Source organism: Neocloeon triangulifer, unplaced genomic scaffold, assembly GCF_031216515.1.
Source record: "Neocloeon triangulifer isolate White Clay Creek 2 clone unplaced genomic scaffold, ASM3121651v1 ptg000014l, whole genome shotgun sequence".
NCBI classification, from domain to species: Eukaryota; Metazoa; Arthropoda; class Insecta; order Ephemeroptera; family Baetidae; genus Neocloeon; species Neocloeon triangulifer.
Window position 1 is genome coordinate 12051170 of NW_026775556.1, and position 15829 is coordinate 12066998.

General features: G+C 37.5%; 1 protein-coding gene across 1 annotated transcript in view; it reads left to right on the top strand.

The window, feature by feature from the left end:
- The window catches only part of LOC132200071 (tyrosine-protein kinase RYK-like), a 62292-nt gene that overhangs the window by 42295 nt on the left and 4168 nt on the right, over window positions 1-15829 (top strand). The window contains exons 3-4 of the mRNA XM_059625260.1: window positions 2544-2650; window positions 9352-9482. Of these exons, the coding sequence (XP_059481243.1) occupies window positions 2544-2650; window positions 9352-9482 (238 nt within the window). The remainder of the gene's footprint in view (window positions 1-2543; window positions 2651-9351; window positions 9483-15829) is intronic.

The window sequence follows — 15829 nt, forward strand, 5'->3', positions numbered from 1 at the left end:
TTGCGTTGCTGCAGAAAAAATATTTTATGTTTTGTTTGCGACGCACATGTTGTGAGTTTAAATTTATTGCATTAGCAACAGCAAAACAAAACAAGCGCTTTTTGTTGAAGGCGGCATGGTGCCTGGAAAAACAAAGTTATGCAACCGGTGCGTTTTAAGTGCTGTGCCGGTCTGCATACCCACGCTGAAGCAAACAACACGGTCCGACGATGCATCCCTCTTCTCTGAAAAAGCGTTTCTGTAAAAAAAAATCCCTCCGCTGGAGAGGGAATTTTTGTAGGCAATAAACGTCACTCGTGCAACAGATTTGAATCCGACGATGTGCGCTAAAGACAAAGGGAGAAAAATGATGGGAAAACGCAGTGGGCACGATCATTTTTTACCCCGTCACGGAGCATACGGCCGGATTTATCTCGTCCTTAAAAGCGTATCCGTGTCTGCGAGTCATTTTTCTTGCGGCTGGGAAATATATCAGGATTATCAGCACAAAAAGCCAATTACTTTGGTATCAATTGCACTTGTCAGTGGGAACCCTTTTGATTGCGATTTATAATAGTGCGGATGGGGATGAAGGGCGTCTCTGAAGAAGTATATAGCAGTCTAGTCTCTTCAAATGCTGGAAATAATCAATAGCTCGTTTTTTTTTCATTCAAGCTAGACAATCAATTTAAAAAAGCAGAGCTCTTGTTTCAATTGCAAAAAAAACATTATTTCAGGATATATAATATAGAAAATTTAATTTCCACGACAATTCATCTGCTCGTTACTAAAATTTTATGTTTTCTCAAATTTGTGTTTATTTCAGTAGTGATTTTGCATACCAAAAATTATGAATTTTATTTAAATTTAATCAAATAAATTTTAACATTATGCTGATAGGCATCAATGTGGAAATTTGAGTTTTTTCCATTGTGCTTTTCCTTCAATTACGTCAAAACATCTATTGCTAGACTTTGTTCCTTATTTTCACAATTCCAGTCTGGAAACTTTCTTTTGTATGAAGCCTATGGAAGCAACCAATTTTTCAAGCTCTTGAGCTGAGAAAGGCGAAGGATCCGTCTTGGATGGAAGTTGTAAAGCTTGTAAACGTCCACTAGAGGTGCCGACCGGGATATGAATTGCCCCGGAGACACGTCTCGGAATGGCCACCAGATATCACAAGACATATTTTACACACGATCAAATTGTTTTTGTCCGCGCCTTTTATTGCAACGCAGCAAATTTACGGCGGGCGTATAAAAGTTGAAAGGCCACCAATCAAGGCGAATTCATAGAAAAGAACTCTGGTTTCTCGCCGAACGCAGCGGCGGGCGAATAATAAAATTCCCTGGAGGCTGGTTCGCCTCAAGAGTGCGATTTGTCGTCGCTGACACAAACACACGAGCGGCAGATATTAGCCTGCTGATGTCACACCACCACCGACGGAAGCCCTCTTTGCCTGCACATTGCTCGTTCTGCAGGCAAATTCGGAGGCGAAAGACGACAAGACGAGCAAACTTATTCTCTCCGTGTGTACTTTCTCCCTCTTAGCTGTCAGCCTAGCAAGGAAGGCTTACGAAACCAATAAAATGTGTTTTACATATTTTTCCTCTGTTGATTTATGTATTAAATTATGTTAATACGCAGAGAAGTTAATTGAATTGAACAAGCTACATTTATTTTCAATACATAAATATTCTACTAAAAACCAAAACAATTTAATTTTAATTTAGTGATAAATTATTACTTGAAATTATGATTTATCCAGAAAAGTGAAGACGTTCAAAATTTATTTAAATATTAAATTTTTAAAAATTAAAAATTTATTTTAAAATTAAATAAGATAAATCACAAAAATAAGTTCTTTAAACTTTAGAGTTTTACTATTATTATTAAGTGCTAGTAGAAATTAAATTAAATTTAAACTTATAGAATGCACAAAGATCATATATTCATGTTGCACTCCGTTTCATTCTATGTATTAATATGCAAATTTAAAATAAAAATACAAACAGATTGGCAAATCCATTGAAAGCAAAATTAGCTTGTTAAAAAAATTAATTTTTATATATTATGTAATATTTTTTTTTTAACCATCCCTTTGCAGATTGATATAAACTTCTCTACCTGATATTTTTGTCTACCCACCCTCAAAAGAAACATCCCTTACTTTCCAGCACTTTTGAAACAAACAGCGCTGCAATTCTCGAGAGCTTTCCTCGGCCAAAATGAGCCTGCGAGAGATGCAGCGGAGGATGCCGCCCGGGGCGTAAAAATTTAGCATCTCAAACAGTTCGTCAACTTTTGGTGGGCGAGCGTGAGAGAGTGGAGGAGGAATATCATTCCTCTCTAGATAAAAGAAAGTTGCTGGGCGTGCTTTTTTGTACGGGTTCGTTGCGCCATTTATAAAATGAAAAGACCGTCGCCCCCCTCTTTTGACGCTGTATATATTTTATTTCGCATGCTTTATGGTGATGAGTGGCTCCATTCGGTGCTCAGAAATTTCCATTCGTCGTTATCTGCTAATGAGAAAAAGTAATCAACCTCTCTGTTTGTGATTGCAGCTCTCGTACGCGCTGAGGATTGAGTACAACAACTTTGACGCGCTCAAACCACCGCACATCGACATTCCAGCCAAGGGCATCGTGCCGTCTTCAGTCCAACCCTTCCAGTGAGTATTGAAAAACTTTCTCCATTCGGCAAACTTTCGAGTTAGATAGAATTGGGCAACTTTCTCTGGATGGTCGCTTAAAGGAAATTCAATGAAGTTTTCCAAAGTTCCAATACACTGCTTATTTCACTTACCGTTCTCCATTTTTTCTGACAAGGATCACGAGAATCTTATACCAATGATAGCTTACAAAGGAGGAAATTGATAATAGGAATTATATATAACAAAAAATTTGATATAAGCTATAAAAAAATGAAGATAATAATGATAGAAGAAAAAATTAAAAAAATTGTTTAAAAAAAATGAATTCTGCAAATTAGAATTCCTCATAACTCTAAGTTATTAAAAAAAAAAATATTTCCCCCGTAATATCGATTGATGGCAGAACTGTAATCATCAAACAATCCACCCTCTTTCCTCCCCTCTAATGAGATTTAGCCGGCGCACCGGATAATTTCCAATCAAAAACAATTACGGCCCCATTTATTAGGGGCACACGCAATAATAAGAGCTGCCGTTATTAATGACTGTGGAATGGAAGCCAATAATTTGCAGCTGCGAGCCAAATGCTGCTGCGCAATATAATAAATCGGATCGCGCAAATCCAGTACATCGTTGGACATTTCAAATGTAACAAAAACACACGGACGCATTCAGCCCTCGCATTCACAACGCGCTTTTAATCGAGCACAGCTATTCAAAGTTGATATTGATATTATTGTGAGAGAGAGAGAGAGAGAGAGAGAGAGAGAGAGAGAGAGAGAGAGAGAGAGAGAGAGAGAGAGAGAGAGAGAGAGAGAGAGAGAGAGAGAGAGAGAGAGAGAGAGAGAGAGAGAGAGAGAGAGAGAGAGAGAGAGAGAGAGAGAGAGAGAGAGAGAGAGAGAGAGAGAGAGAGAAAATAATAATGCCTTTTAGAAAAATTGATTTTAAATTAAAATTGATTATTGAATTCAAAGCTATTTGAGTTTAAACATTCATAATATAACAGTTTTCATTTACTTAAATCCGCTTTTATGATGAGAAATTTCATTGATAATCTTATTCAATGAATTTTCTGTGGTGTTAAATAAATATTCGCGATCAATTCCAGATTTTTTTTGTAGTCTATGAATAATTTTTTTTCTGTAAAGCCATAGTGAAAAATATTTCACAAAATTTTTATTCAAACTTGTAGTGAAGTTTTAACTTTATATTATTTTATTTTACAGCGCCTGATTAAATTGTCTCCCCAAGTTCTAGATGTACACAGGCCGGATTACTTTTATTACTGCGTGGTTCACAACACAATACTCTTGAACACAACAACAAGCAGCAAGTGGACAAAATCCTCTTTGCTTCGCACATCCCTTGCAATATTCCCTCCGCTTTTTGAAAATTTTATGGCCGCACGCAGAGGAATTTCTTCGGAGCAAGAATGTTACATGATACAAGCAGAGCCATCGCGCAAATAGAATAAAAGCGGCGCTTCCGCTGACAGAGGCGCGGTGACTTTTGTCGCAAAGCGCCGTCGTAAAAGCTCTTTGAGGACGCAGACAAAGGGGCATCCAACACTTTTACGACTTATCTTTGTCCACTCTCGCGAGCGTCTAGTGGTCTCCGGGGCGTCTACTTTCAAAGGACCAGCGCCGAAATCCGGCTGAGAAATATTTATTTATACCCACCGGATTAGCATAACTGGGTAGATATGCACAATTTCGGGGTCGGCTTATCTCGCGCGCCAAAGTGGCGCCCCGGCTGCGAATTAGCCCACCCGCTCTCGCTGCCTCGCGCCCGATATACCCTCTTTGTTGCGAAACGGCGGTCGCATTAAAGAACCAAATTACCATGTGAATGCCCTGCTCGCTGGGGTGTTTTATCGCCCGAGGGAGGCGCCCCTGGCTCGACAGCAGCGATTTCCATATCAGGCCCGTCCGTCCGTCCATCCAAGCGCGGGTGCGAATTCTCGGGGCCGCTTTTCATTTCATTCGGAGCGGCTGTTTATCTAGCTCTCGAGTGACACCGCATTGCAATTGACGGCTTAATTGTTAATTTCGCGTCATCAAAGGGGTGGCTTTTCAGATATATATGGCATATTTGCTCTAGAGTGGACGCGTTTGGATTTGATAAAAGTTGGAACTCCTGCTGTTCATTGTGCGGAGAGAACGAGGGTCATTCAGGTATATGGAGTCTGCTTTTTATTGCGGGCGAAATTGAAATAGCAGCCACAGTCGTTAGGGTGCAAAGTGGAATAATGGCATGTGAAAGCACGCGTGGCGTTTGATGTTGTCGTTTTTTCCCCACACATTGGAAATTCGAACAGAACAAACGAATTTGAAATATTTTTAATAAACCTGGATTATTCATAACTTCTAATTTAAAATTAACTAAATTTTTGTATTTTTACTTAAATTATGTAATTTTTTTTTAAATATTTATTTACCTGTCACGGTTTTTGTTGATCAATGGAAGGATTTGGATTATTTACAATAACCGTAAATTTCATTTCAAAATGGCAAAATGGTACATCCTTTTTTTTACAACCCACTCGAACTTTTTGCTCGTCCGTTTTAATTCTACTGAAAAAGTGTGTGCACTCTTTTTTAATCCGCGATGATTTAGCTTTAGGTGAGCGAACCGCAGCAGCAACATTCCAGGCCCCACCGCTTTTTGCACGCCGCTCGCACCGCAATAAATTGAAATGCCCAGACAGCACAACTTTTTCGCACGCGTGCAATTACCAGCCAGGGCTTGTGGATTCGCGCGCATTGCTTGCATTCCATGCATAGGTGTAATTTATTTATTCCGTTCACGCCTTGGTTTGTGTGTATTTATAATATAAAGTGATAAAGTTTAGATATGCACAGGGGCTTCGGCGCCCCTCGGCCGCATTCCCGCACGTCCCGGACCGAACGTGACCAGCGATGCAATGACGCCCACGCACAAAGAGAGCAAGGGCCCTGTGCGTGTATAAAGAGCGCGTTTTTAGGGTCGAGTTGCTTCTTCACAATCCATCGTTCACTCGCGCCGTGGTCTTTGAATAATTGATTCTTTAAAAAAAGCGACGGGGGTCGCCAAAGAGCTCTCAGAATAATTACGATTTTTGCAGTGCCAGCAAAATATAATAAATAGATCGTGTTCAACATGATATAATTTGATCTATAAAAATTATTAACAAAATAAATGTTGCCAAGTAACTTATAATGCTAGTTTCTAAAAAAAAAAAAATCAAATTTAATTTATTTAAATAACTTATCGTAAAATTTATATGTAAGACTAAAATTTATTATATAAAGTTATGTGATCGGTATTTATTTAAAATATATATTTTTTTTTTCGTATTAATAAGGTTATTTAAATTATTACAACGATAAATGATTTAAAAAAAATCGGAATGAAAAATCTATATTTAAATGTTTTTAGAAAAAAAATTGTAAATATATTTTGATACACGTCATTAAGGAGAGAAAATTTTTTAAAACAGAAATTTATTCTATGCTCATTGGTTCAATCACCTCATTTTTATTATTGGAAAGTAATGAATTTTTGAAGACATGAATAATTAAAAATTATAGTAATTAAAATAAATAATAAATTGATATATTTGTTCAACTGATTTCTTTGACGTTGAAATGTTGCAGAAATCAACTAAAAAGCTGAATTTTTATAACTTCATATCAATTTTTTAAAATTCAGATCCTGTTGTGATCATCTTGAGATTATCACAATTTTCCTTTATTATGTGGTGCTGCTGCCAGAAATGTATCAAGAGTGTAACCCTTTCTCCACGCCTTATAAAAAGCGGCTAAATATTTGCTTGCGTGATGCAAAGGGAAAACCACAAATTGCTTGTGTATTTTTAACGAGCCCATCCATCGCCGTGGCAATATTTACGGCTGCAGGAGAGAACAGGTGCACAAAAAGAGCCCGCGACTGTTATCTCAACGGCACACGCGCTTCTGCCGTTTATTTTCCAGCCTAATGACAGCCGCCATAAGCAACCATTAATTTCCTAGAATATGTACGCAAAGATCCGGCGGAAAATAAGGAGGCGGAAAATTCCTCGGGAGCAAATCGGGCGTATTCGCGCGGGGGAAATTCAATTTATTCCACACAGGCAGAGCAGGAATCAAATTTTTTATGAGCGCACGCGGCCTCCGAAGCAAGATAGATGAGAGTTATTTCCTGGTGGAACTTTGTATTTGAATACCTGCTGCCCCCGAAGCTCTCGTTGGTGCCTTTTGATCGCGTACGAGCAGGGGAGCGCATCCACTTTTATCTGGTATAAATAACACGCGCTTCTCTGAGCAGCGTTCTCTCTCTCTCTCACTTTTGTTTTTTATCATCTGCGCGAAATCTCTCTCTTTTTGTGAGCCGGAATTTATTTATTCTACTGCGCAGCGATTTTTTTCTGTACAGAGCCACAAAAGTTTTGACCGCTTGATTTACAATGCGAAACTTTGTCTCTCCAGCTGCGGTTCCGTTCTTGGCTGGAAAATTGATATTTACATTTTTTCTTGCTTCATTGTTCTAAAACTTCTCAATTTTATATTATTTCTGTATTTGTACAAGTGTTCAGAAAAATAACGTCATTTGAAAATATTATACTTATATGGAAAATTGAAATAATCATTTTAATAGTAATAAACCGCACACAGGAAGCAATCATCGATATAATGTGAACTTACAATTAGTTCTGGATATCAAGTGAAGATGTAAATTTATATATATTTATAATATTAAATGGCAATCTAGAGCATCTGATTGTTTTTATCTAAAAATAACTTTTATCTTAAATTATTTGACTAAATCTAAATTTTTTGAAGGATGTAAAATAATTGCTTAAAAATTTGTAAAAAATAAAACAATTGTTTTATATTACCCAAAAATTTAGTAAAATAACAATTAAACATTTTGTTATTATAGTATTATTAATTTATTTTGCTTCCTCATTGGTAAAAAAAAAATATTTGAACTTTGAATCTTATATTGTATTACGACTCAAGTATGTAGTTGAATAATTGAGCTTAAGTGTGTGTAATAACCACGCAAGAGACTAACTCGGCGCCGGTCGCTCAAATGAGAATGTATTTGAACAGCGGTAATAAAGCTTTCCACAGGACCGTAAGTAAAATAAATCGCCCTCTCTGTGTATTTCGGCCGCTCCTCGACCACTTCTAGCGGCACTCGCACTTTCAACACACTTAGCCCAGCTCCCACTCTGTTTATTTTATTATGCTCGTATATCAACATTTACTGCAAATTTGCGACTTTCGTGACATTGATGTAAAACGAGGGAGCGAGTTAACGGGACCATAAAAGCGGAACATGCAGAGTAAAACAAAACAATTTTTCATATGAATATATCGTAAAATTTTCCTCCAGCTATCACATTTTCCCTTTTGTTCCGAACCGAATCTCGACTAAATTTAAAAGTTTTCTGCTTTTGTTTGAGGCTTTCTGGTGAAAAACCAAAACACAAGTTGGTCGCTGGAGCGCGGGCTAATAAATAAAACATCAACAAAGAGAGAGGGCTTGTTACCGAGCCACTTAATCTTTTCGCTCGCTCGCGTTTCATTTTCGGCCGCATGGCAACCTCCAATTTGCTAAACCATAACTCACGCCGCTGCTTCATAATCGATGAGAAATATATATACTTGTGGGGCCCTCACACAAAAAGCAGCCCACTTTATCTCATGCAAACGTTTTCCTTATCGCGGCGAGGCCGCATTAAAAATGCAGCACGTCTCCTGGAACCACCAGGTGCTTTTCCGCCCTCGCGTATCTCTCTCTTTTCCGAACGAGCACCTGCCTCATTCCACCACCGCGAGCTCTTCTTTTCCGCCGGGAAAACGCGCCGAATCAGTCGTGGAGAAATTATTGCAGCCGCTCTGACTCTGAAGAGAGATAACCGTCTTTTTCATACACAAGATGTGTGTCATGCACTTTTTTGTCCCCTGCATTTCTTCCCGTGCATTTTATCGCTAATATGCGTGGCAGAAATGTGATGGAATACCAACGTTTTCAGTCGAATTCTATTGCGTGCGCTCATAAATCATCCCGCTGCTGCCGTATTATTTATTATTAAGGCGACAAAATTCAGCAGAAAAACGTGTGTGTGCTCGACTGCACATAAATACGAGGCGCGTGTGACTGACACACGCATTTGCTAGATGCAAATGAGTAGTCAAGAATTGAGCAAAGAGAAAAAAAAAATGAAAAATTTCTCAGAATAAATTCTTTTTATGGATTCGCCAGTTTAAACTCATAAGTTTCCTTGTCTATAAATTATTTTTTCTCGAATATATTCAAATAATCATACATAATTTATGTATTATCGAAACTTTGCGTTTAATATGAACATCTGAAGATCCTAATTCAACTTAAAAAACTAAAATTACTAATTATTCAACCTTACCCCAAGTACAATTACAGTACAAATTATATTTATATCCAATTACATATAATATTGCGGGGTACATATTTATATTACCCCAAAATATTATTTTAAAAATAAAAAATTCATGCCTATATTGTTTGAAAAATATTTTTTTTTTATTAATAAATTAAATAATAATAATTTCATAAAATTCATATAAAAGTTTTATATATTTAAAAATTAATTTATTGTTTAATAAACAAACCATCAAATTTAATTTCTATTATTTAACATAAAATATTGCATTAAATAATGTCATTCTTATTATCAACTCTCCTTGTTACAGCATACAATTTCAATGTACCGGCCTAAGGAGTGCTGAGATTGAGGTGCTCTTCCAGCTGAACGTGACCTCAGCCAACCCACGGCACAACGTCACTCTTCTTAACTTCCGCCGGAAAAAAATCTGTTTGAAAGGTAAGAATAGCTCTCCATTTTCTCTGCAGCCTTTTCTTTCACATATAAAATCCTCTCGTCGTCGCAGACACGAGTTTACCCTTTTTCCGTGTCATCGCCCCGTGTCCATCTCTGATCCGATGATGGGGGATGAGAGAGAAAAAGGATCTGGCACGGTTGGCGAGTCTCTCTCATTTAAGTTGATCTTACAACTCTCATTCCATCGTCCGAAGCGCTTCATCTATCATTTTTTTTTATCTCCAGCAGGGCGAGGTTGAAAGGATCTCGTGTTCCACTTGGGTTCTTTTGTTCCATCACTGGCCGCGCTACCGCCATTAAAAACTTCTATGATGAATGGTTGAGGGTGGATTTTGTGTCGCTTCTTTGTTGCAATTAAGATGAAAGACGAGCATTGGGAGAGCATAGAGCGATGCCACTATTATAATTAGAAATTTATTGGTGAAATGAAGGTTCAGCTTTATAAATTACGTGTCAAAAATGTTAAAAACCTTCATCAAGAATTTAATAATATATTTTTGTATTGTGTATAATTAATCTCATCATTATTTAAAATCTTTAAATTTCAAACTTGTAGTTTTGTGAATCAGAATTTTTTATCTCTCATTTTTTTCTTCACTTATTTTGCGAGTTGCAAATTTTTATCCCCGGGCTGGATAATATTATAAAAGAGAAAACTGCAAACTATTTTTTAAAATTATGAAAATATGAAAGTAAAAAAATACAAGAAGGTAGCAATGCCAACCATAATTGAAGGTGCGGCATATAAAGCACATTGAGTGGATGTCCCTGGAGACGAGCCGACGCCGATTGTATATTGCATGGGGGCGCGAAACGGCAAAATCTGCCCCCATGGCCTGACGAATATCTGGGTCGAGCGTGATCGCAATCAGAACGAGAGCCGAGCAAAGCAGAATAGAATGCAGGGCACAGGACGTCTAATAATTGCATTGCGCCACCGGATCACAACATGATTAAATTCATTCGCACACATACCCACTGCAGGGGCGATGAATCAAAAATTATTTTCGAGACACACTCGTAAAAGTCGCCAATAAAATTTTTACCGGAGATGATAATGGTCGAGGAACGGGGCCACAGCATTTCCCGGCACGCATGCATTATACACGTATTCCATTTTGGGCGGCCGGATTTTATGTGCGGCCATAAATCTTGCGATTTGGCATGCACCGAGCTAGTGAAAAGCACCGACGTGCCTTTTACCTTTTATTTTCCGGCTAATGCACGCGCCCCGGTATCTTGTGTTTTATTGTTCCTGCACCCATCAGCCGCGCTCTTTTCGACCCTGGGAAATATATCTCTCGCCCGGTGACAAGAATAGCGACGCATACTTTAATGACCCGTCGGGAATAAAAATTTTATGGCCGCCAGATTTTGAACTCCGTGAACTCCGTATGCGTCTTGTGCTGTGCTGGTTGGTTTTTGGCTGGCCACAGCATTCAAAGTGCAACTATTAGAGGTCCCGGCGTCCCCTCTTGCAATTCCTATTATAACAAAACTAAAGACCACTTTCTTTGGATTGGCATCCCCCTTGGAGTGAAAGCTTTAACCAGTGGCAGAACGAGGAAATTTTGTTATTAAAAAAAATTTGCCTATAAAAATTTAACCAGGACGAAACTTTTTTTTAAACAAAAATATATTCCAAAATAAATTAGTAAAAATCAAAATTAGAATTTGTTTCACCTAATACCAAATTATAAATGTAAATATTCAAATTTTTATGAAAATTTATAACTGTACAATATTTTGTGATCATTGCACTGAAAATCAAATAAATAATTTAAAAATTTTTAAAATGCTTTCACAGCTTCAATGGATCCGCCCCTGGGTCTCTTGAGCAAAAAAAGTGGTAAGGGGCAGCGGCGGCCATATATAAAATCGCGGCGCCATAATTGCTCTGGGCCACTATACAGTAAAGGAAGAAATAGAGAAGACGTAGGGAATGAGTGGAGCGGAATTCCACCAGCCAGCACCGCAAGAAAGCGGCTAAATGCATCTCTCGCGTCGGCGGCTGGCCTGCTTCCTTTTCGCGTATATGTGCTGCTGTGTTGTGAGAGGAAAAATGGGGTTACGGCCCAGCGAGCTCGGGTGAAAACCACCCACCCTTTCGTAGAGAAGAAAATCTCACATTATCGCAGGAAATTCCATTTTTTAGCGCTCTTTGGGAAAAGTAATTAAACTTCCGGCTACTCAGCGCTACTTAAGAATAGTGATTTACTATAGCATGCCCTGAATAAACAGTTAAATCAATATATCTTGAGGAAATAAGTAAACAAATAAATGCATCTAGTTAAATTCTTCTCTACAAAATTAATTCAGCTACTTACTGGTAGTTTCCAATAAGCTAATTATAATATCCCTTTAAATTCGCCTCTATTTCTCAGTATTAAATGAATTTCTTAATAACTGATTGTAACAGTGAATAATAAACAACAACAATTATTGGCAAGGGTGGATTGGATAAAACATTGTTATGGCACAGAAATTTTTATTATTGATTCTAATGGAGCACAGAAATCTGTTTTCCAATCCATCTTCTATTCTTCTAATATCCATACAATAATAATTTTTATCATTAGATTCATCATTAAATAAGGGTGAATTTATCTTAAATCATGAGAAATTAATTTTTCATTCGCTTTAATATCAACTTTGAATCCCGCACAGTAAAATTATATGGAAATGTAATATTTTTTTTAGTTTCATTCGCTTGTCCCCTAATCTAAACCAATCTAAACAAAGATAATTTAGGTCATTGAGGGTGAGAAGTTTCAACGATGGCAAAGGCCATTTCGATTTTGCGGCTCTGACCGTTTCAATAAACAAGCGTGGCTTGGTTCGTTGATCCCCAGGTGACCCGGCAGCAAGGAAGCCGAACGTTCCGAATGAGAAACTGCGATATAGAATTACTGTACGGCCGATCGTATCCGGTCGGTGGTTTTTGCGCCACGTCCCCAAGGGTTATCTACATCGAAGAGCAGGAATCAGGCCCCCGAAAGGTGCAAGGCAAAAGCCTGGCAAGAAACGCCGGCGCGGCAAACAGATTAGAGATTAAAGCAAGATGGGTGCAGCAGGCAAGGCAGGGCTGCTGCTCTCGAAATTGTAACCATGGAAACTGAACAAACAGACATTGCAGCTTTTATTTACGGCCAAAACAAATAATATCAGAGACGATTGGAGAACGGAATTAAAAGATGGCCTGGCTCTCTGGAGGCGTAATTGAAAGCAAATACCAACGAGAGAGCGAAGGGAAAAAGAGAAAAAGCTTTTGGTTTTTAGGAGAAAAGAGTTTCTGTTTATCTCGCTCAAGTTTTTGATGAGAGATTTTTCCCTGGAACGGAAGCAATTCAGCAAATGTATAAATCTTTTGTATGCGATCGCGTTATTGTTTGCCTTTAATTCTTTCTAGGGATTCGTCTTCAGCAAATATTTGAGGAAGTTATTTTATTGCATTTGCCTGGAATTTCATATAAGATGAGTTCAGACTTGTTCTGAGATTGAATTGTAAATATATGCACAGCACACTCAACTCTGCTGTCTTAAGTTCATATAACATTGTAATTTAATTTTATTTGGAATTTATTAAATAATTTTAATAAAAGTGAATTTTGCTTTGCTAAAATTAAAAATTTTGAAGTTTTAATTGAGCTGTTCAAAAGTAGAACATAATAGAGATGAGGAAGCAAGTCTCTAGTTAGCGAGTGCAGCTCAGGAAACTTTTGCTTCAACAACCGCAGTTCGGTTAAAAAACTTTGGAGCGCAGACAGAGCATCAAACAAATTTCCCATCGAGTGCTTGCGAATCGCGCGCTCGCCCAGTTATGAAATGTGTAGCGTATTTGCGCAGCCAACGTACACAAATACGGAGAGAGAGGAGAGAGCGTGTGTTTGATTTACCTTACCAATGAGTTTCTGCCGCTGCGAACTCGAAATCTCGTTGAACCGCTCTCTGATTTCGTCGGTAATATTAATATCGCGCTCACCCGCCTTTTTGCGCGCACGATCATATACTGTGTATTATTTGCGAAAAGCAAGTGAGGCGGAAAGCGGAACAAAAGCGCGGCGCACTCCTTCCAGCCGCAGCAAGAGGCCGAAAATAGCGAGAGAGCGAACACGGGTGCTCAAATGAGCAAAAAGTCTTTGAAGAATGCTCGGGTGAGTGGGCTCATAATCGTCAGCCGACTTGTTGTGGATTCAGAATAGCCACTTTTTTCTGCAGCCATAGAAAAGAAAAAAAAATAAGGGAATTTGCATTAAAATATAAAAGACCGTATTTTCCCAATACGGCACAGGACACAAAACGAAAATTATAAATGACCTATAGGCAAGTTTGTGAGCAGAAAATGCAACCAAAGGTTTTGACGAGATGAATCAAATTTAAATCGTTAAAATATTTGCTGTAAATATTAAACCAATAAAGAATTTTCTAGCATATCAGAAATTATAATGCAATCTCACATTTTTTAATCACAATTCTGGTTAAAAGTTAAAAGTCTCTGAATAAGTTTTTTTTACTTTAATTAAGTGTCAGCTTTTTTGCTGATAAATTTTTCTATCTAATTTTTAATCTAAGCCGTTAAAGGAAAGGTAAATATTTCAAGCCAATTTTTAGATAAATTAGAAATAAAAAATAGTGAAGTCCTGTCAAAATCAAATTTGGAATTTTTTAATTGTTCGTTACATTGTGTGTTTTCGTAATTTTTTCGTGTGGAGCAGTGTTGTGTTTGCATTAATCAGTTTATTCTTTTAGACAAAAAGTTTTGATAAAACTTAATTTCTTATTAAAAGTTATAATGTTTGCATTGGTTTTCAAGGCATTGGCATAAACACGCGAAGTTTCAGAAATCCACGTTAAATTTATATTTGAAAAAATAAATGGATTATAAAAAAGCATGGAAGTTTAGAGAACGGGCTTTGTTTCGTTGTAAATTTAAAAAAAAATGCAAAGAGGAATTATTTTACTTCTAATCCAAATTATAATTTATCTACATCCTGAATCCACCTGTAAAATGTATGCAATATAATGCATGGTTTCAGGTTTTTCGGTCCAACACTTAATGAAACCCCTGAGTATGATTAAAAAGCTCATTTAAATCCAAGTTAATTAAACAAAATTCCCCGTCCTCTCGGTATAATGCGCTCAGCACGGCGCCAACCAAACCCTATTCGTGTAAAAGCAACCGTGTTTGCGGAGCGCAGGTACAATATTTGCCAACGATAACTCGTGGCAGTAAATCTGGGCGGCCATTCATAAATTTATGTGGAGCGTGCAAGTGCAGTAGCGGGCGAATTAGTTTAGCAGAAAATGCAGAGAGCAGACCGCACAGCATAGCACGTGGTCGGGCTTTTATTGCCGCCGAGTTGTGTGTGACAACCCTTTGGACGCGCACGCCAGCCACTTTCTCTTCTCGCCAGCGGCTGCAGTCTGCAGCGCCGTAAGTGGACAAGTCGCAGAGAATCGATTCTGGCACCGCTCCAGCGCCGTCAAGTCGAAATTTTCAAAAGCCTGGCTCGAAATTATAAGTGGAGGAAATCGTTCCATGCTTTTATGCGCCGGCAGTAAATAAAAATTATGTGATGACTGTTTAATGGCCCTTCCAAATGGGTGCCGTAACAAATAAATCTGACGCTCCGACGGCTAGTTTGTCGGAGCTTTTTTAAACGTTTCGGGTTTAGGATGGGCGATTCCAAAATTTTTACTCTTGTTTTCTTCGTTAAAAAATTCCATAAAAATGATTTTTCTCTAATTGACATAATTTGAATGATTGGACATACTTTATCGTATTAAAATAGTTTCTGCAGGGAATTGTGTTAAAAGCAGTTAACTTTTAGCGCATAGCAAACTTAACAAAAAATAGCACCAAAACATAATATAAAAAAAATAAACTTATTAGAATATCTTTTATTGTTGTTAATTTGCCAAAATTGTTACACTTGGCTAACATTTGTTATACATTAAGGGTTTTATGTAAATTTTGTTTGTAAAAATTTTAATTCAAATTTAATTTATTAAAACGGAAATTAAATCAAAAATACATAGGAATATATACTGTAATATGAGTTAAAAACATATTATGTTATGTCAATGTGTGTAATATAATTTTCTTATTTCTGACCAAAACTAGAGGTGAGAAAAAGCAAAATAAAATCACGTAAATTTAATAATACTAACACAAAATTAAAATTTCTAACTAATTAATTTTCTGATGGTATCACCAAACTTCAACCTATATTATTGACATGAAAAAAACGTTAACAAGCGTCCAATTTCACCAAAAACCAATTATTTTTCCAAATCCGTGTGGCGGAAAAGGCAATCTTTGATTTGGG